The sequence below is a fragment of the Daphnia carinata genome, chromosome 7 (genome assembly GCF_022539665.2).
Source record: "Daphnia carinata strain CSIRO-1 chromosome 7, CSIRO_AGI_Dcar_HiC_V3, whole genome shotgun sequence".
Classification (NCBI taxonomy): Eukaryota; Metazoa; Arthropoda; class Branchiopoda; order Diplostraca; family Daphniidae; genus Daphnia; species Daphnia carinata.
In genome coordinates, this window is record NC_081337.1 from 4,599,107 (window position 1) to 4,618,542 (window position 19,436).

Below are 19,436 nucleotides of genomic sequence, written 5' to 3' on the forward strand. Positions count from 1 at the left end.
GATTAGAAACGAAAACCTAGTAAAAGGATGCAGTGGCTCTAATCCAGTAACGCACGGTGCTGCTGTCTGTCCAGAAGAATCGTCGCTGGATCGGATGTGTTAGGGAGCTCTGAATGGCTGCGGCGATCCGGGAGCTAAGCAGGGCAGCGTTCAATTCCAGCTTTGGTACCGACAGCGTCTTTTTAGGCGCGAGTTTACTGCTGGCTTTCACCATCCGTGTTTGGACACTTCCAGAACGATAAGCGTTGCGGAGATACACCACCGCCGCGTACGCTTCTTCGGAAGCGTCTCCGAAAAGGTGCAGCTGGGAATTTCCGATTTCAGATTGCTCTGAAAATAAACAACGGGGAATGGAGACCAGAACGAGATCTCGAAGGCTGGTAAACCAGGAAGCCCACCAAGCTCGATCATTTTCGTCCACGGGATCGGACCAATTCAATCCTTTAATTCCGAGTTCTCGCAACCGAATCTTGGCCTTTACGACAAGTGGTGCAGCTATTCCTAGTGGATCGAACACGGAAGCAACTTTACTAGTGAGGCTGTTCCTAGTATATTCCTCGTCTTGCGGGCAGTTGACTCGAAAACCCAGCGTATCGTCCCGAAAGATCCAAACCACTCCAAGCACTTTCTCACTCCCACTATCCGTCAGCTGCAAATCTGACGCAGGACATACTGATGGCCCATCTTTCCCGTGCATCTCCCGAACCAAAATCGACAGAGTTTGAGATCCACTTCTGGAAATGTAAATCAGCTGCAGCCAATGCTTTTCTTACGGTTGCAGCCTCCTTTACCGCTTCGTCGACCGTTGTGGCTGATCCCAAATAATCGTCGACGTACATCTTCGTCTTGACAGCGTTGACGACTTCTTCTTCCACCTCTGCATTCATAGCGGCCCGTCGAGTGGTGTGGATGGCGATAAATGGAGAACACGTAGCACCGAAGGGTAAGCGATTCATCCGGCACACTAGAGCTTTGGAAGCCGCAGGATCCTGCCACAGAAAGCAGAAATATTCAGCGTCGGAGGGATTAAGTCGGAAGCGACTAAACATTGCTTCTACGTCTGACGCCCACGCTACGGCTCCTTCTCTGAATTGGGTTAAGACGGCTGGAAGAGAAGGTTGAAGAGCTGGATCGCTGAGAATTGCGTCGTTCAAAGACTTCCCATGGAACGGCGCCGCGGCATCGAACACGACACGAAGCTTAGGACCCTTGTAGACGCCGTGGTGAGCTAGGAAATATCTTGCTGAAACAGCTTCCTTTTCGGAAAGTATGGAGGCATAGCCCTTGTCGATCGTCTTCTTCATAGCGACTCGATAATCGGTTTTGAATGCCGGATCTCTGTCGAACCGCTTTAAAAGACCCCGAAGACGCTGTTGGGCCATCAGACGATTGCAGACGAGGTTTGGTTCGCCTGTCCGCCAAGTGATAGGAACCTCATATCCTAGCTCCAATTTTCGGGTCCCAGCTTCCAAAATGGCAAGGGCTTGTCGTTCGTCTGCAGACATGCCTACCAATTTGCATTCCGTCCCGAAGTTTTCGGTATCACAAAACTGGCGAAATGCCACTGTTAACTCTTCGAGGTGTGTAGAGCTAGTGATCTTGTGCGTGCGCACAGCAGCAATGATGGCGTCATTTTGAACGACGCCTCGAATAAGCCAACCCAGACGACTCCTGGTGGCGGTAGACTCATAGTCTCGGCCGACCCTAGATTCGAGAGGAACCAAAAGGTGAGAGTAATCGGTGCCAATTAGAATGTCTACTCTCCCGCCGGACTTCGTGACTGGAAGATCTGCAAGATGCGCCCAGCGAAACTTAAGGGTCGCCCAATCTGTCACAGGGGTAGCACTGGCGACGGTGGGAAGAGTGGAGCAAGAGAGATTCAGTATCTTGCCGGAAGCGGTGCTGATCTGAAAATTCAAGCGTTTAGATGCATAGCGATTCACTACACTCCCGACGCCATCCACGGTTAGGATTTGACGGACCCCAACGATCTTGAGAATCTTCGCGAATCCTTGTCGGATCAAGGTAGAGTCGCTGCCTTCGTCGATTAACACATTGGCCATCACTGCGTTTCCGTCGCGGTCCAAGATCTTAGGCCGCATCATACCCATGGCTACTCTGCAAGGCCTTTGCCTTCCTGTTTGCACCATGGTCGTTCTGGATGACTCTGCTTGCGGGTTACTAAATCCTCTGGAGGAGTCGTGGAGGAGCCCGTGGTGATAGAGACGGCATTCGGAAAACTTGCAGGGTCTCTTCTGGGCACAGAACCTGTCGGAGTGCTTGGTACCAAAGCAACCGAAGCACAATCGGTGTTTGGCACAAAAAGCCACTCTCTCTCCCACTGCCAACGACTTGAAGTCTCCACAGTTCTCCAGCTTGTGGTCGCCTTCACATTTAAAGCAGAAAAGACTGGAAGCGCCTTTAAAGGGAGAAGAAGGGTAATCCGTTTTCCGGTTGGAGGAGGTTTGATGACTGCGGGCTTGATGACGACTACCGGACTTGGGTACAGAGCTATGAAGCTGCTCTGCTGCGATGCTGTAGGCGTTCTGATAAGCCGCTGCTCTATGACTCAACCATGTGCCGAAGATGTCCAGACTCCTTGTTTCCAATCCTCCCAGTCGTCCGTCATTCCAGGCTAGTCTATCTGGAAGTTGGAGGCGCAGACAAACCTTTTCAATCAGGTCCGGTGCATAGGTCTCTCCAATCCTGCTGAGTTCGAACAAATGCGACCTCATCTTCTCAGCGAAACGTTTGAATCCGATTGGGTCGTTCTTCAATTCCAACCGGTCAATCGCCTGAAGGTGCGCGGCTCTCATCACATCTCGACAACCGCAAGATTGCTTTAAGCGACGCAATGCTTCCATATAGGCGGCTTCACCGCCTCCTAGTCCGTGAACTAGGTCAGAACAATCGCCTTTCAGATAGCGTTTGAGCAGAGCAAGTTTCTCTCCGGCGGTTTTCCTGGTATCGTGGACGAGGGCACGAAACAAATCAATCCACTCGAACCAGTCGAGAGCTTTGCCGGTGTAGTTCTCAAGCTCTGTTCTTACCGACGAACTGCAAGGAGGTCCACTGTTTGGCCTCAGACGCCCGGCGGCATAATGATCAATCCAATCGTCTGGTGCTGCTTGAGAATCCAGTGAACTGAGCTGACGTTGTTGTTGCAACCAGTTGGACGCGAGGGAAGTGAATGGAATACTGGCTTGGCTAACCGAGGTGCAGCGATCCTCTTCCAGACTCAATTGTCGCAGAGCTTGTTGAGCCTCTTCTGCTGCAACGCGGGCGACCTCAGCTTGACTGGAAGCTTCTTCGGCTTGCTGACGAGCTTCTTCTGCTTGACGATGCGCGACATCTGCTCTCTGCCTGGCGGATCTGAGGTTTTCGGTCAGACGGGCTGCGTCTGATACAGGGGCAGACTGAGCTGGACGAGATGAAGCCTCAATAATTTCCGAAGGAGGCTATCCTACTCTTGAGGCTAGATGATCTTCGGCCCTCTCAACAACTTCGCCAGCGAGCTGGATATGTCTTAGATGCATGCTGTCCTGTCTGTCGTTTTCAGCCTGATCTTCAACCGTCATTAAATCAGAATGAAGCTGGTTTGCTCTTGCCAGCAAACTGTCGAGATGTCGCATCAGCGCTGAGATGGCACCTCGCGATCCATGGGAGCAAATGAGGGTGTCAATTTGGCGCGTAGTAGTCGTAAGTTGATGTCGAACCACCTTCCTCTGTCTTTTCCAGGTATCGATGGTAGCTGGATCCCCTTCTACATCTCTTCTCACGGCTGTGTCTCCACCAATGGCTCCATCGTTGAGCCCCAATTCATCCATCTTGCTCAAGGTTGCGTCTTGCAAAGTAGAAACAGCAAGAAGTCAATACTTCGTAGTGCAATCACGGTGTGTGAAATCTGAAAGGCAACCAGCTCTAGGTTGCTGATAGTAATACGACAAACTTGCTGATGAGCTCCGGCTCGAAGGACCAAAATGTTTCGTAGCTCGAAATAAGGGGAACTCAGAAGTTCGTAGAGTTGCGACTTCGCTGTTGTATGCAGCGAGTAGAATTGCCTTGTATTAATGACCAGTATTTGCAAGTGTGTATCAGCGTGTGGAGTCTGAGATAGCACGAGAGACAGTGTTTGCCACTCAAATTATGGGACCACACTACACAAGTTTCCTGCAATTTAGTTCAAGGCGGTCTGAAGGAACAGATTCACTAACGATAAACACGGTGATTACTTCAATGACAAATGGTACAGCAGACGAAAAGTTGCAAGAGGAAGGGAAATATAGGAAAACAGAAAGGCGCCAAGACTATACGATTAATAAACACGCGTTGCCAGATATTAAGGCTGAGCGCTACATTTGCGGTAACATCTATTTCTCTTTTATTGCATTGTAATGCCTTTCGCTTATTTTTACTTATTTTAAATGCACAAGCCCGAGACAAGTTTTCTTTCCACTGGAAAACCCCTTTAAAAACTTACCACTTGACGAAATGGAATTAAGTAATTTATTGTTGCAACGATCTGCATAACTTAATATTAACCCGTTTAACAGTAATTAGCCAAACTTAGCCCCCTTTTTGAAATACAACGCAGTAACGAAAACAACTGCTCCATACCAACGTCGACGGATGATCCTGTGGCGCACTTCGATTCAAGGCCAGATTAGCAATACAGAACATGGTTTATGGAAATTGTGTGGTTCCATGGGCATGGATAAACACATGTCAGGATGGCCGAGCGGTATAAGGCGCCACACTCAAGGGTAATACCTTGTTTCTCAGATAGAAGCATCAGATTTCTGGTCTTCAATGAAGGCGTGGGTTCAAATCCCACTCCTGAAAAATTTTTCTCTTGGGCGATGTCCTTGTGAATGGATTCATTATTCTAATCTGTTGGGATGTGCAACGCGATGGTGGTATAGTGGTTAGCATGGCTGCCTTCCAAGCAGTCGACCCGAGTTCGATTCTCGGCCATCGCAGAAAATTAAACATTTGGTTGGTGAATTTCTTTAGGGCGATGTCATTATGAAATGGATTTGTGATACAAATCTTTTGATCAATATTAGGCGATGGTGGTATAGTGGTTAGCATGGCTGCCTTCCAAGCAGTCGACCCGAGTTCGATTCTCGGCCATCGCACACTATTAAATATTTAATTAGAGAAATCAGTAACAACTATCAACTGTTGTCCAAAGTTACACAAAGGCAGAGGAAAGAAATGAAAAATCTAAGAGGAAAATAGAGTATTATGTTGTGTGAGTTACGAATTTGCAATAATGTCGAAAATTCATAGAAATACGTCTATGACTTAGATAGTATTAATTAAGAAATCTTATAGTCTATCCCATACCGGGAATTGAACTCGGGCCTCCTTGGTGAGAGCCAGGTATCCTAACCACTAGACGATATGGGATTAGTCTATATTATTGTTGCACAAATCTGCATAATTTAACAATAACGCGCTTTTCCCCCTAGAGGGCAATCATGGGGTATTACTACAAAACGTCGTCCTGAGCAGACGTGTCTTTCCTGAGCTCCTGGTTTTTAGAATTGTTTACATTAGCCCCCGATAATATATTTACTTTTTACCACACATAATCGGGGTTTTTTTAATCAAGAATTTCAAGAATTTCTATTTTATCCATTTCTTGATTTTTACTTATCCATTTATATTTTTTGGGTTTTTATTTCTTAGTGGTATTGGGCTTTTTCTGGATTTTATAGTATCTTTTTTATGTAACGGGTCACTGGGGTAGTAATCAATGACAGAGGATGGAGCATCTAGTAGTAGAAATGCTACTAGAGTAAGACTCCATGGAAGCAAAATAAAAATTCCTGTTCCTCTGCCAAACATTTTACGGTGTGGGGAGCCTACATGCCGAGGTGAGAGGGGAAACGGGCCCTGGTCAGGGGAACGTAGGAGACAATTGGCGGAGAAACACATCAAAGAACGCCATTCCAGAAGAGGGGTTCAGTTCGTGACCCAGTATGTCTGCATCGGCTGCAAGAAAGAATTTAATTCCTTTATTTCAGCCGGCAGGCATGCCAGACCGTGCACTGAGTCCCTCTCTGCCAGTATTCTCCGTCAATCCCTCGAACTCACCGTTTCTTCGGAAATTGGTGGTTCGCAGTTGTCTCCAAGCTCCCCTGGCACTCATCACCCCACTTTTCCCCCTTGCAGAATAGAGGGGGATAAAATTATTTTAACATACCCCGGGAGACCAACTAAATGTCCTAGGTGTGAATGGACTACCCTGGCAACAAACACCCGCGCCATGGCTAGTATCCATCGACACCTAGAGACAGCCCACACACTCCGACTTGAAAAGTATTGGGAATGCGGGGTCTGTGGATTTGCTGGAGATGGCCATACCCTTAAAGGACATTACCAAACATCCCATAACAATACTGACAAATCACCCTCTATTCGATCGACGAGATTCCCTGCAGTGGGCATTTCTGCGCAGAATTCTTCCGTGTCAGTGACCCTCGAAGAGGAAAGTTCTGCTACGGAGGAAGACTGTGAGGAGGGCTCCACTTTGGAAGTCTCAGTGATCGAAGAACAGGGTGCTGGTAATGTCCTATCTCCAGCAAATTTTATCCTATTTTAGATTGGGAGAGGGAGTTCACCACATCTTTTACCGCACATAATTTTAGTTGGCTTTATAAACTCCCTCAACCAGAAATCCCCAACCCACCTCTTAAATCCCCAGAAACCCTGGTCCCTATCCCTGATCTCGATACCTCCGCCAATCCTCCCAGTCAGCTGACCAATCGAGGATGTAGTCAGGGTAGCTCGGAAGAGCAGAGCCAAAGGGGCGACGATTTTGTCCGTCTCTGGGTACCTGCCTTCCGGAACTGTGAGACTCCTCTCGACCTTGATAGCGTCCTTGAACGTTGCACAGCTGACTGGCTCCCCAAAGCACAGATTTTACAAGACCCTAGCCCTGAAAAACCCGAGGAAACCCTATAAACAGAAAAAGAAATCAAAACCGGCAGATGCAGAAAGCCCGGCGACAGATCAAGTTGAAGGCGTATGAGGCAAGGAAGATTCAGCGGCTCTTCAAAATTTACCCAAGAAGAGCCGTTCGAGAGGTGCTCGAAGAGCGTTCTCCCTCCTACAGTGGTACTGTAGCTGCTGCAGAGGAATATCTCGAAAGGATTTACCACCGATCGAGCCCACCTCTGCAGCAGTGCAAGAGTGCGAGGGAGCTCTACGACACCTGCGACTGGTCCCAGCGATCAAGGGACCAGCTGAACTTCCTAAACCATGCGCCAAGTCAACAAGAGCTTGAAGCTAAGCTTCGCCGGGCTACAAATACATCTCCAGGCGTCGATGGCCTAGAATACCGACATCTTAGAGCCCTCGACCCCAGCTGCATTCTGCTGGAAACAGTTTGTCAAATGGTGTGGAAGATTGGGATTCCTAGTTGTTGGAAAACATCGCGAACTGTCCCCATGTCCCTTCCTACCATGTACAAACTGTTCTCGGGAGTGATTAGCCAGAGACTGACGCAGGTCGCCTCTGACCTTGGCTGGTTATTTCCAGAGCAAAAGGGTTTCCTCCCGGGGGTCCATGGTATCCAAGAGCACACGCACCTCTTGCAAGCGGCAGTTGAGGAATCAAGGACCAAGCGTAGGCATCTGTCTATAGCGTGGCTGGACATGTGCAATGCGTTCGGTTCTGTGCCTCACGCCGTTTTGGGAGAGCTGTTTGCTTCTCTTCCGATACCAGACGACCTCCGACGCATCCTGGCGGACATTTACTCGGGATATCGGATGGATTTTGCCGTAGGGAAAGAATCCATCCGCATTTCCCCGACTGCAGGTGTACGCCAGGGTGACGCCCTTAGTGCTCCCATTTTTAACCTGGCTTCTGAGCCCCTCGTCAGGGCCGGAAAGTCCAATACCAACCCCGGATTTTTATTATATGGATCGCTCGTCAAGACCACGGCATATGCTGACGACATTGCCGTAGTTACAAACTTTTCTGGCGAGCTCCAAAATATTTTAGACATTTTATCCCTTACCGCTGATACCTTGGGGCTGCAATTCAACGCCGAGAAGTGTGCTTGCTTGGTCATTGACAAAGGCAAGCCGTCTGATGCTCAGTGCCGAATTGGTACTCAACCAATCCGGTGCCTGGAACCGGACGACCAAGAGACGTATCTTGGTACACCAATCGGCGGAAAATTGCGGTTCCGCCCTCCCACAGACCTTATCCCTAACCTTGACAAGATTGCCGCCTCCCATCTCGCACCATGGCAAAAACTTGAAATCTTCCGTAGCCACCTTCTTCCTTCCCTTTCCCACCATCTTGCTTCGGGACGGGTCCTGAAAGACTCCCTTACCCAACTGGACACTGAGTGCAGGAAGTTCCTAGGCCTTATTTGCAATTTACCCAACCACGCAACTGTCCCCTTTTTCTATGCGGACCGGCGGGTTGGGGGCCTAGGAACATGCCGCCTCACTGATGATGCCGATATCTGGACCATCGCCAGAGCTGCTCAGCTCCTCACTTGTAGAGATCCTACAGTGAGGAACATATGCAGAGAGCAGCTCCATGACACCATCCGGCGAGGGTTCAGAACCGAGCATCCAGGAGTGTTACCAGTTGGGGAATACCTTTGGGGATCCGTGGATGGGGGGCTCTACAGACTGAGGTACGCGGATGCAATGTCTGGACTCTTGCCCGTCAAGCTGCCAAACGACTGGGAGTACGGATTGATGTATCCGGCGACGAAAACCTAAGAATTGTCGCCGATGACGTCTCCGTAATCCCAGCCAAGGCAGTCCGCGGACTTCGGAAAGTAGCTCGGCAGCGCTATACTAGGAACCTTCTAACTGACAAGAGCCACCAGGGAGTAGTAGCTATTGGCCTCTCCCTGGAAGAAACGTCAAAGGATATGGCTCGCCTGGTATCCTGCCGTACGCCCCTCTCCTTCCGTGACTGGAGATACCTACACAGGGCCCGACTCGACATTCTTCCTCTTCGGGGCCACTCGTGGTTTTGTTCTCAAGAACAAGATACGAGTTGCCGCCGATGCGGAATTGAATTCGAGACCGGGTTTCACGTTCTTAACAACTGTGTAGAAGGTCTCCAGTTCGCCACCCAGAGGCACAACACCATCCAAGATCTCTTGGAACCGCTGCTAGTCAAGCAGGGACACGACGCCACTGTCAACAAAGCCATCCCCGGGGAACGCTTAAGACCAGCAGTTGTATTCCAACTATCTGGCTCCCGGGTGATGGTGGACGTCGTTGTCTGCTATGACCAACCAGAAAGTATGGAGATTGCCTACCAGCGGAAGTATGAAAAATATTCTACGCTTGGAAGGATTCTTCCCCTGGTTGTCGGCTCCCTTGGATCATGGTACCCCAGGAACGATGACATCCGCGCGATTCTTGGTATCGACGGACGTTCCTGGGGTGCGTTCAGGTTCAAGGCCCGATTAGCAGCTATCCAAGGATCAATGGATATGGTTTGTGCCCACTTTCATTACGGTGCACTGAATCCCGAAGCCGATGAATTCCCTCCTCCCTCGGTTGAATCCCCTTACCCAGTAGATTAGTAGTAGTATTTGAAATATATTTTCTGTCATTTATATGTAGTCTTATTTTAAATTCACGTGCACTTACAAGTTTCTTCCCTCAAGGAAAACCCCTCAAAAACCTAACCACTAGACAATATGGGATTAGTCTATATTATTGTTGCACAAATCTGCATAATTTAACAATAACGCGCTTTTTCCCCTAGAGGGCAATCATGGGATCTACGGAAACGGTATGTGTCCACTTCCACTACGGTGCACCAAACCCCGAAGACGAGGAAAACCCTCTCTCCACGTATTTACCTCTTGCCCAGTAGATTGGCATGCCCTTTTTAATATCTATTTCTCTTTGATTGCATTGTAATGCCTTTCGCTTATTTTTACTTATTTTAAATGCACAAGCCCGAGACAAGTTTACTTTCCACTGGAAAACCCCTTTAAAAACTTACCACTTGACGAAATGGAATTAAGTAATTTATTGTTGCAACGATCTGCATAACTTAACATTAACCCGTTTAACAGTAATTAGCTACACTTAGCCCCCTTTTTGAAATACAACGCAGTAACGAAAACAACTGCTCGATACCAACGTCGACGGATGATCCTGTGGCGCACTTCGATTCAAGGCCAGATTAGCAATACAGAACATGGTTTATGGAAATTGTGTGGTTCCATGGGCATGGATAAACACATGTCAGGATGGCCGAGCGGTATAAGGCGCCAGACTCAAGAGTAAAACCTTGCTTCTCAGAGAGAAGCATCAGATTTCTGGTCTTCAATGAAGGCGTGGGTTCAAATCCCACTCCTGAAAAATTTTTCTCTTGGGCGATGTCCTTGTGAATGGATTTATTATTCTAATCTGTTGGGTTGTGTAATGCGATGGTGGTATAGTGGTTAGCATGGCTGCCTTCCAAGCAGTCGACCCGAGTTCGATTCTCGGCCATCGCAGAAAATTAAACATTTGGTTGGTGAATTTCTTTAGGGCGATGTCATTATGAAATGGATTTGTGATACAAATCTTTTGATCAATATTAGGCGATGGTGGTATAGTGGTTAGCATGGCTGCCTTCCAAGCAGTCGACCCGAGTTCGATTCTCGGCCATCGCACACTATTAAATATTTAATTAGAGAAATCAGTAACAACTATCAACTGTTGTCCAAAGTTACACAAAGGCAGAGGAAAGAAATGAAAAATCTAAGAGGAAAATAGAGTATTATGTTGTGTGAGTTACGAATTTGCAATAATGTCGAAAATTCATAGAAATACGTCTATGACTTAGATAGTATTAATTAAGAAATGTTATAGTCTTTCCCATACCGGGAATTGAACTCGGGCCTCCTGGGTGAGAGCCAGGTATCCTAACCACTAGACAATATGGGATTAGTCTATATTGTAGGTAAATTCTGTTCTACATTGACTGTGTGTGACACTGTATTTCCAGCTGTTTCTCAGCAAACAAAAAGGAAGAAAAAAGCGGGAGATGGTGAGAGAAGGGGGAGTCCAGGTGGGCGTATTTCCCATTCGAACTCCTCAGATCTGTTTCCGCTCTCAATGTGCAAACGTCATGTCGAACGAAGGCTCTTCGTCCGACTCAGCTTCTTCGTAAGGTTCTAGTTCTTCAAGTGACGATGAGAACTCAACCAAGAAATTCGAGTTTTCAAAGGCCAAATCTACTAGCCTAGCCAGGTGGGTAGTGTCTGGCCTTAGCGACCATAAGGCGAAAACAGCAAGAGAGACGTACAGACCCAAGATGGGGAAAATGTCTTACCTGCTCGTCAACCCTACATTAGACGAAGCCTTTTATATCCGCCTTAAGGCGGTAAAAGGTTCGTCGGCAATAAAGGCCAACGTAGATCCCATCGAAAAGATCTACAGAAACCAGACCTTTAAGATCTTGGACCTTGTGAAACCCCTATTGTTCATGGCGAGCCGTATTAAGAAGAAGAAGACTAGATCTGACACTCGAGCGATTCGTACAGCCCTCAAGCTCTGGGCCATTGTCTACCGGGACATTGCCAGCGCACGCCGTCGTAATATTCTTAGCCAGATCTACCCTCAGAACGTTGGCCTCCTAGATGACACATCGATTCTCCCTATTGGTGGGGATCACCTCTTTGGCCCAAAATTTACAAACTCCTTGGTGGAGCAGGTGAAGACCCTGAACGCCCTGGAACTCGCCGGGGAAAGACCACAAGCAAGGGGCCCTAGTAGCAGTAGCGTCGGCAACCAACAGTCGGGACGCAGCAGGAGTCAGCCAACAGCCCATTCCGGAGGCCATCATCAGCAGAACTTCCAACCTGATCGGTACGTGTCTACTAATTTAGCGTTTAAAGATTCCTTTGGTGGACGCATTGCCCGTTTCATTACGGAATGGTCCAAACTGACGCTCGACCCATGGATCCTTTCAACGGTATCCCAAGGTTTCCAGCTAGAGTTTTTTTCACACCCTTTCCAAAACTTCATCCGACCAAACGCCCCAATGGACTCTCTTGAACAGTCATGCTGTCAGAAGGAAGTGGTTTCTCTCCTGGAGAAGGGAGCTATAGTTAAGGCTCAGGGCCGGTGCTTCATCAGCAGCATGTTTTTAGTCGCTAAGAGATCGGGTGGTTTTCGCCCAATCATCAACCTTAAGGATCTCAACAAGTTTTTAGTGCAGCATCGATTCAAGATGGAGGGCATTTCAACCGTTAGACATACGGTTCGGCAGGGCGATTGGCTAGCGAAATTAGAGCTTAAGGACGCCTATTTGACAGTTCCTATCTTTGAGGAACACCGACAGTTTCTTTGTTTCACTTGGAGGGGCGAGTTTTATGAGTTTGTATGTCTTCCTTTCGGCCTCAGCCTAGCTCCATGGGTTTTTACCAAACTGCTGAGGGTGGTAGTAGGTTTCCTTCGAATGCGTGGTCTCCGTTTGATCATATATCTGGACGATATTCTGATAATAGCTCAGACCCAATCAAGAACTAGAAGCGCTGTAAGACAAGTCAAATCGCTTCTGGAGTCATTGGGGTTTGTGATTAGCGTCGAGAAATCAGTGGAGGAGCCGGTGCAATCATTGGAATATATAGGGCTCATAATTGACACAACCACGCTGGAGTTCCATCTGCCAGACAGGAAGAAGGCGGACATTCAACGACTCTGTAGAGGAGCACTCAGAAGATCGCACATATCTAGAAAGGAACTAGAAAAGATTATCGGGAACCTAAACTGGGCGACGACGACGGTTAATTACGCACAAGCGCACTTCCGTAGCCTTCAGAGTATGGTGAATTCAGAATTATCGGAGCCCCAAAACACCACAGATTGCTCCTTCTTGCTTTCCTCTGACGCCAAGACCGACCTACTATGGTGGCTATCGGAGGCCGATTTCACTTCAGGGCGCTCTCTCGTTTTTCCGTCCCCGGAAATTTTCATTTCATCGGATGCATCGCTTACGGGTTGGGGGGCAGTGTGCCAAGGAATCAAGACAGGAGGTCCTTGGTTAAAAGAAGAGAGGTTAAAGCACATAAATTTTTTGGAGCTCTTGGCAGCGCTAAAAGCACTGCAATGTTTCACTGCATCGGCGCGTAACACTTCCATCGAGTTAAAGATGGATAACACCTCCGCCGTGAGCTACGTTAACAGGTCGGGCGGATGCAAGTCGGAAGAGCTCTGCCCAATTCTTTCCATCACTACGTGGTGTGAACAGAGACAACTATCCATAAGCGCCGTATATGTGCCTGGCGTAACGAATATTCTGGCCGATGCAGAATCAAGGAAACCACTGTCGGTCGGAGATTGGAAACTGGACCCACGCTCATTCCAGAGCGTTCAATCCATCTGGAAGACGGAAGTAGACCTGTTCGCGAGCTCTTGGAACGCCCAGCTTCCAGTCTTTGTCAGCCGGTTCCCTCAACCGGGCGCATGGAAGACGGATGCACTCTCCTTCAGTTGGACGAACCTCTCCGGTTTTTGCTTTCCTCCTTTCAACCTGATCCCATTCTGTCTGTCGAAGATCCGACAGGAGCAAACGGAGGTTGTCCTAGTAGCTCCTTATTGGCCCAGCCAGTACTGGTTTCCGGCATTAATGGAGATGGCGGTGGATGTCCCGCTTCTCCTTCATCCGTTCAGGTCCCTGATGACATCCCCGTTGGGGGAATGCCATCCGCTGACCAAGAACGATGCGATCCGCCTGATCGCCTGGCGGCTCTCAGGAATTGTCTCAGAGAGCGCCGCCTTCCACCAAAAGTTGCAGAGCTCGTCTTGGGTGCATCTCGAGCCAATACACACGCTGCATACCAGTCATCTTGGACTGCTTGGAGCAGTTGGTGTCTGGGACGGAAAGTGGATCCTATGTCGGCTGGTGTCACCGAAGTGCTCAGCTTCCTCTCCGACTACTTCGACTCGGGGAAGAGCTATAGCACGGTCAACGTAGCTCGTTCCATGCTATCATCCACGCTCGCTATGAGACTGGGAAGCAACGCCGACATAGGAAAGGACCCACTAATCGCTAAGCTCATGAAAGGTATTTACAATACAAGACCTGCGATCCCTAGATACGCCTCTACTTGGGACCCGTCAAGAGTCCTGGCCCACTTTGACTCGATAGCGACGGACACCCTGACGCTTATCCAGCTTTCCCGTAAGGCGTCAACATTGCTGGCGCTCACTTCCCTATCTAGGTGCGCAGAGCTTGCTTCAATCCAGCCGCATTCGATCGACTTCACGGATCGGAAGGTGTCCTTTTCCCTAGGCAGGCCAAGAAAGGCTCAGCATTCAGGCCCACTCCATCAGATCGTCATAGAGGCCTGGCCCCCAACCCTTCGATCTGTCCAGTTTCCTGCTTAGGAACTTACGTCCAGCGCACAGCTGGCCTAAGGAGTGAGCGAAATATCAACAACCTGTTCGTAGGTTCAAATAGGCCGCATAACCCGGCGTCCTCCTCAACAATTGGCCGCTGGATTAAGGAACAGTTAAAGGAGGCGGGCATCGATACCATGGTATTCTCAGCACACTCTGCAAGAGGTGCAGCTGCTTCAAAGGCCGCAGCTAACGGCCTTCCCATCCAGACTATTTTAAACCAGGGCCACTGGACTCGCGAGTCCACATTCGCTAAGTTTTACCGACGTGAGATTACCCCGATTGCTCAGTCGGTAGGCCATTCAATCCTGCAGGACTTGCAGGAGTCATCTGAGGAGTAGGATCAGAGAGATTTTAGTAGAAGATCTCAATATTTTTAGCGACAGTGTAAATCTGCTTTAAAGACACAGTCAATGTCGAACAGAATTTACCGACAATTGGTAAATTGTTCGAGCGAGCGTTAGCGAGCGAAGAACAATTTGGATTGTTGGCTAAATGAAGTGAAGACATTGACTGTCTAATAACCCACCCAACCGACCCTCTTCATTTACTAGTTTTATTCACAATGATGGCTATATCTTTTTTTGTTATTACAGTTTTAACAGGGATAACAATAATCGAAGATTCTACGACCCAAGCAGCGGCAGCCGACAACAACAGAGCATTCCCTGCAAGTTAAAAAAAAAAAAAAAAAAAAGAAAGAAAGAAGGAAAAGGAGGGGAGAACATATCGCGCATTTTCACTTGGAATATTCTTTCCCTCTCACCTGCAGTGCTGACAACGGCTGAGGAGTTCGAATGGGAAATACGCCCACCGGGACTCCCCCTTCTCTCACCATCTCCCGCTTTTTCCTTCCTTTTTGTTTGCTGAGAAACAGCTGGAAATACAGTGTCACAAACAGTCAATGTCTTCCTTCATTTACCCACAATCAAAATTGCTCATCGCGAGCTAAAGCTCGCACGAACAATTTACAAATTATTGTTGCACGAATCTGCATAATTTAACAATAACGCGCTTTACCCCCTAGAGGGCAATCATGGGATCTACGGAAACGGTATGTGTCCACTTCCACTACGGTGCACCAAACCCCGAAGACGAGGAAAACCCTCTCTCCACGTATTTACCTCTTGCCCAGTAGATTGGCATGCCCTTTTTAATATCTATTTCTCTTTGATTGCATTGTAATGCCTTTCGCTTATTTTTACTTATTTTAAATGCACAAGCCCGAGACAAGTTTACTTTCCACTGGAAAACCCCTTTAAAAACTTACCACTTGACGAAATGGAATTAAGTAATTTATTGTTGCAACGATCTGCATAACTTAACATTAACCCGTTTAACAGTAATTAGCTACACTTAGCCCCCTTTTTGAAATACAACGCAGTAACGAAAACAACTGCTCGATACCAACGTCGACGGATGATCCTGTGGCGCACTTCGATTCAAGGCCAGATTAGCAATACAGAACATGGTTTATGGAAATTGTGTGGTTCCATGGGCATGGATAAACACATGTCAGGATGGCCGAGCGGTATAAGGCGCCAGACTCAAGAGTAAAACCTTGCTTCTCAGAGAGAAGCATCAGATTTCTGGTCTTCAATGAAGGCGTGGGTTCAAATCCCACTCCTGAAAATTTTTTCTCTTGGGCGATGTCCTTGTGAATGGATTTATTATTCTAATCTGTTGGGTTACGTAATGCGATGGTGGTATAGTGGTTAGCATGGCTGCCTTCCAAGCAGTCGACCCGAGTTCGATTCTCGGCCATCGCAAATGATTTTACATTTGGTTGGTGAATTTCTTTAGGGCGATGTCATTATGAAATGGATTTGTGATACAAATCTTTTGATCAATATTAGGCGATGGTGGTATAGTGGTTAGCATGGCTGCCTTCCAAGCAGTCGACCCGAGTTCGATTCTCGGCCATCGCACACTATTAAATATTTAATTAGAGAAATCAGTAACAACTATCAACTGTTGTCCAAAGTTACACAAAGGCAGAGGAAAGAAATGAAAAATCTAAGAGGAAAATAGAGTATTATGTTGTGTGAGTTACGAATTTGCAATAATGTCGAAAATTCATAGAAATTCGTCTATGACTTAGATAGTATTAATTAAGAAATCTTATAGTCTTTCCCATACCGGGAGGAGATGCCGGGCTTCCTAGGTGAGAGCCAGGTATCCTAATCACTAGACAATATGGGATCAAAAGCTGTTATTGTTGCACAAATCTGCATAATTTAACAATAACGCGCTTTTCCCCCTAGAGGGCAATCATGGGATCTACGGAAACGGTATGTGTCCACTTCCACTACGGTGCACCAAACCCCGAAGACGAGGAAAACCCTCTCTCCACGTATTTACCTCTTGCCCAGTAGATTGGCATGCCCTTTTTAATATCTATTTCTCTTTGATTGCATTGTAATGCCTTTCGCTTATTTTTACTTATTTTAAATGCACAAGCCCGAGACAAGTTTACTTTCCACTGGAAAACCCCTTTAAAAACTTACCACTTGACGAAATGGAATTAAGTAATTTATTGTTGCAACGATCTGCATAACTTAACATTAACCCGTTTAACAGTAATTAGCTACACTTAGCCCCCTTTTTGAAATACAACGCAGTAACGAAAACAACTGCTCGATACCAACGTCGACGGATGATCCTGTGGCGCACTTCGATTCAAGGCCAGATTAGCAATACAGAACATGGTTTATGGAAATTGTGTGGTTCCATGGGCATGGATAAACACATGTCAGGATGGCCGAGCGGTATAAGGCGCCAGACTCAAGAGTAAAACCTTGCTTCTCAGAGAGAAGCATCAGATTTCTGGTCTTCAATGAAGGCGTGGGTTCAAATCCCACTCCTGAAAAATTTTTCTCTTGGGCGATGTCCTTGTGAATGGATTTATTATTCTAATCTGTTGGGTTGTGTAATGCGATGGTGGTATAGTGGTTAGCATGGCTGCCTTCCAAGCAGTCGACCCGAGTTCGATTCTCGGCCATCGCAGAAAATTAAACATTTGGTTGGTGAATTTCTTTAGGGCGATGTCATTATGAAATGGATTTGTGATACAAATCTTTTGATCAATATTAGGCGATGGTGGTATAGTGGTTAGCATGGCTGCCTTCCAAGCAGTCGACCCGAGTTCGATTCTCGGCCATCGCACACTATTAAATATTTAATTAGAGAAATCAGTAACAACTATCAACTGTTGTCCAAAGTTACACAAAGGCAGAGGAAAGAAATGAAAAATCTAAGAGGAAAATAGAGTATTATGTTGTGTGAGTTACGAATTTGCAATAATGTCGAAAATTCATAGAAATTCGTCTATGACTTAGATAGTATTAATTAAGAAATCTTATAGTCTTTCCCATACCGGAAATTGAACCCGGGCTTCCTAGGTGAGAGCCAGGTATCCTAATCACTAGACAATATGGGATTAGTCTATGTTATTGTTGCACAAATCTGCATAATTTAACAATAACGCGCTTTTCCCCCTAGAGGGCAATCATGGGATCTACGGAAACGGTATGTGTCCACTTCCACTACGGTGCACCAAACCCCGAAGACGAGGAAAACCCTCTCTCCACGTATTTACCTCTTGCCCAGTAGATTGGCATGCCCTTTTTAATATCTATTTCTCTTTGATTGCATTGTAATGCCTTTCGCTTATTTTTACTTATTTTAAATGCACAAGCCCGAGACAAGTTTACTTTCCACTGGAAAACCCCTTTAAAAACTTACCACTTGACGAAATGGAATTAAGTAATTTATTGTTGCAACGATCTGCATAACTTAACATTAACCCGTTTAACAGTAATTAGCTACACTTAGCCCCCTTTTTGAAATACAACGCAGTAACGAAAACAACTGCTCGATACCAACGTCGACGGATGATCCTGTGGCGCACTTCGATTCAAGGCCAGATTAGCAATACAGAACATGGTTTATGGAAATTGTGTGGTTCCATGGGCATGGATAAACACATGTCAGGATGGCCGAGCGGTATAAGGCGCCAGACTCAAGAGTAAAACCTTGCTTCTCAGAGAGAAGCATCAGATTTCTGGTCTTCAATGAAGGCGTGGGTTCAAATCCCACTCCTGAAAAATTTTTCTCTTGGGCGATGTCCTTGTGAATGGATTTATTATTCTAATCTGTTGGGTTGTGTAATGCGATGGTGGTATAGTGGTTAGCATGGCTGCCTTCCAAGCAGTCGACCCGAGTTCGATTCTCGGCCATCGCAGAAAATTAAACATTTGGTTGGTGAATTTCTTTAGGGCGATGTCATTATGAAATGGATTTGTGATACAAATCTTTTGATCAATATTAGGCGATGGTGGTATAGTGGTTAGCATGGCTGCCTTCCAAGCAGTCGACCCGAGTTCGATTCTCGGCCATCGCACACTATTAAATATTTAATTAGAGAAATCAGTAACAACTATCAACTGTTGTCCAAAGTTACACAAAGGCAGAGGAAAGAAATGAAAAATCTAAGAGGAAAATAGAGTATTATGTTGTGTGAGTTACGAATTTGCAATAATGTCGAAAATTCATAGAAATTCGTCTATGACTTAGATAGTATTAATTAAGAAATCTTATAGTCTTTCCCATACCGGAAATTGAACCCGGGCTTCCTAGGTGAGAGCCAGGTATCCTAACCACTAGACAATATGGGATTAGTCTATGTTATTGTTGCACAAATCTGCATAATTTAACAATAACGCGCTTTTCCCCCTAGAGGGCAATCATGGGATCTACGGAAACGGTATGTGTCCACTTCCACTACGGTGCACCAAACCCCGAAGACGAGGAAAACCCTCTCTCCACGTATTTACCTCTTGCCCAGTAGATTGGCATGCCCTTTTTAATATCTATTTCTCTTTGATTGCATTGTAATGCCTTTCGCTTATTTTTACTTATTTTAAATGCACAAGCCCGAGACAAGTTTACTTTCCACTGGAAAACCCCTTTAAAAACTTACCACTTGACGAAATGGAATTAAGTAATTTATTGTTGCAACGATCTGCATAACTTAACATTAACCCG

General features: G+C 46.8%; 1 protein-coding gene and 16 non-coding genes across 17 annotated transcripts; 14 read left to right on the forward strand and 3 right to left on the reverse strand.

Moving 5' to 3' along the window:
• Window positions 1-16: 16 nt before the first annotated feature.
• On the reverse strand, window positions 17-3,827 carry LOC130695609 (uncharacterized). Its single transcript, XM_057518772.1, has 3 exons — window positions 3,468-3,827; window positions 774-3,416; window positions 17-697 (listed from the first exon to the last, which is right to left on the reverse strand). Exons 1-3 carry the CDS (start codon window positions 3,825-3,827, stop codon window positions 17-19), a joined length of 3,684 nt encoding a protein of 1,227 aa, XP_057374755.1.
• Window positions 3,828-4,907: 1,080 nt separating this feature from the next.
• Trnag-ucc (transfer RNA glycine (anticodon UCC)) lies at window positions 4,908-4,979 on the forward strand. Its single transcript has one exon. It is a non-coding gene; the product is annotated as a tRNA-Gly (tRNA).
• Window positions 4,980-5,066: 87 nt separating this feature from the next.
• On the forward strand, window positions 5,067-5,138 carry Trnag-ucc (transfer RNA glycine (anticodon UCC)). Its single transcript has one exon. It is a non-coding gene; the product is annotated as a tRNA-Gly (tRNA).
• A 5,105-nt stretch (window positions 5,139-10,243) lies between these two features.
• Window positions 10,244-10,361, forward strand: Trnal-caa (transfer RNA leucine (anticodon CAA)). Its single transcript has 2 exons — window positions 10,244-10,281; window positions 10,317-10,361. It is a non-coding gene; the product is annotated as a tRNA-Leu (tRNA).
• A 65-nt stretch (window positions 10,362-10,426) lies between these two features.
• On the forward strand, window positions 10,427-10,498 carry Trnag-ucc (transfer RNA glycine (anticodon UCC)). Its single transcript has one exon. It is a non-coding gene; the product is annotated as a tRNA-Gly (tRNA).
• An 87-nt stretch (window positions 10,499-10,585) lies between these two features.
• On the forward strand, window positions 10,586-10,657 carry Trnag-ucc (transfer RNA glycine (anticodon UCC)). Its single transcript has one exon. It is a non-coding gene; the product is annotated as a tRNA-Gly (tRNA).
• A 202-nt stretch (window positions 10,658-10,859) lies between these two features.
• Trnae-cuc (transfer RNA glutamic acid (anticodon CUC)) lies at window positions 10,860-10,931 on the reverse strand. Its single transcript has one exon. It is a non-coding gene; the product is annotated as a tRNA-Glu (tRNA).
• Window positions 10,932-15,904: 4,973 nt separating this feature from the next.
• Trnal-caa (transfer RNA leucine (anticodon CAA)) lies at window positions 15,905-16,022 on the forward strand. The gene is made up of 2 exons: window positions 15,905-15,942; window positions 15,978-16,022. It is a non-coding gene; the product is annotated as a tRNA-Leu (tRNA).
• Window positions 16,023-16,087: 65 nt separating this feature from the next.
• Window positions 16,088-16,159, forward strand: Trnag-ucc (transfer RNA glycine (anticodon UCC)). The gene has a single exon. It is a non-coding gene; the product is annotated as a tRNA-Gly (tRNA).
• Window positions 16,160-16,246: 87 nt separating this feature from the next.
• On the forward strand, window positions 16,247-16,318 carry Trnag-ucc (transfer RNA glycine (anticodon UCC)). The gene has a single exon. It is a non-coding gene; the product is annotated as a tRNA-Gly (tRNA).
• Window positions 16,319-17,141: 823 nt separating this feature from the next.
• On the forward strand, window positions 17,142-17,259 carry Trnal-caa (transfer RNA leucine (anticodon CAA)). The gene is made up of 2 exons: window positions 17,142-17,179; window positions 17,215-17,259. It is a non-coding gene; the product is annotated as a tRNA-Leu (tRNA).
• A 65-nt stretch (window positions 17,260-17,324) lies between these two features.
• On the forward strand, window positions 17,325-17,396 carry Trnag-ucc (transfer RNA glycine (anticodon UCC)). Its single transcript has one exon. It is a non-coding gene; the product is annotated as a tRNA-Gly (tRNA).
• Window positions 17,397-17,483: 87 nt separating this feature from the next.
• On the forward strand, window positions 17,484-17,555 carry Trnag-ucc (transfer RNA glycine (anticodon UCC)). Its single transcript has one exon. It is a non-coding gene; the product is annotated as a tRNA-Gly (tRNA).
• Window positions 17,556-18,378: 823 nt separating this feature from the next.
• Window positions 18,379-18,496, forward strand: Trnal-caa (transfer RNA leucine (anticodon CAA)). Its single transcript has 2 exons — window positions 18,379-18,416; window positions 18,452-18,496. It is a non-coding gene; the product is annotated as a tRNA-Leu (tRNA).
• Window positions 18,497-18,561: 65 nt separating this feature from the next.
• On the forward strand, window positions 18,562-18,633 carry Trnag-ucc (transfer RNA glycine (anticodon UCC)). The gene has a single exon. It is a non-coding gene; the product is annotated as a tRNA-Gly (tRNA).
• Window positions 18,634-18,720: 87 nt separating this feature from the next.
• Window positions 18,721-18,792, forward strand: Trnag-ucc (transfer RNA glycine (anticodon UCC)). Its single transcript has one exon. It is a non-coding gene; the product is annotated as a tRNA-Gly (tRNA).
• A 202-nt stretch (window positions 18,793-18,994) lies between these two features.
• On the reverse strand, window positions 18,995-19,066 carry Trnae-cuc (transfer RNA glutamic acid (anticodon CUC)). Its single transcript has one exon. It is a non-coding gene; the product is annotated as a tRNA-Glu (tRNA).
• Between the last annotated feature and the right edge of the window lie 370 nt (window positions 19,067-19,436).

Coding starts and splice junctions, on each gene's coding strand:
- LOC130695609 (XM_057518772.1), bottom strand. CDS start 3,827: ATGGATGAATTGGGGCTCAACGATGGAGCCATTGGTGGAGACACAGCC. Junction 3,417..3,467: donor AAGATCATCTAGCCTCAAGA/GTAGGATAGCCT, acceptor CGTCCAGCTCAG/TCTGCCCCTGTATCAGACGC. Junction 698..773: donor CGGTAAAGGAGGCTGCAACC/GTAAGAAAAGCA, acceptor TTGGTTCGGGAG/ATGCACGGGAAAGATGGGCC.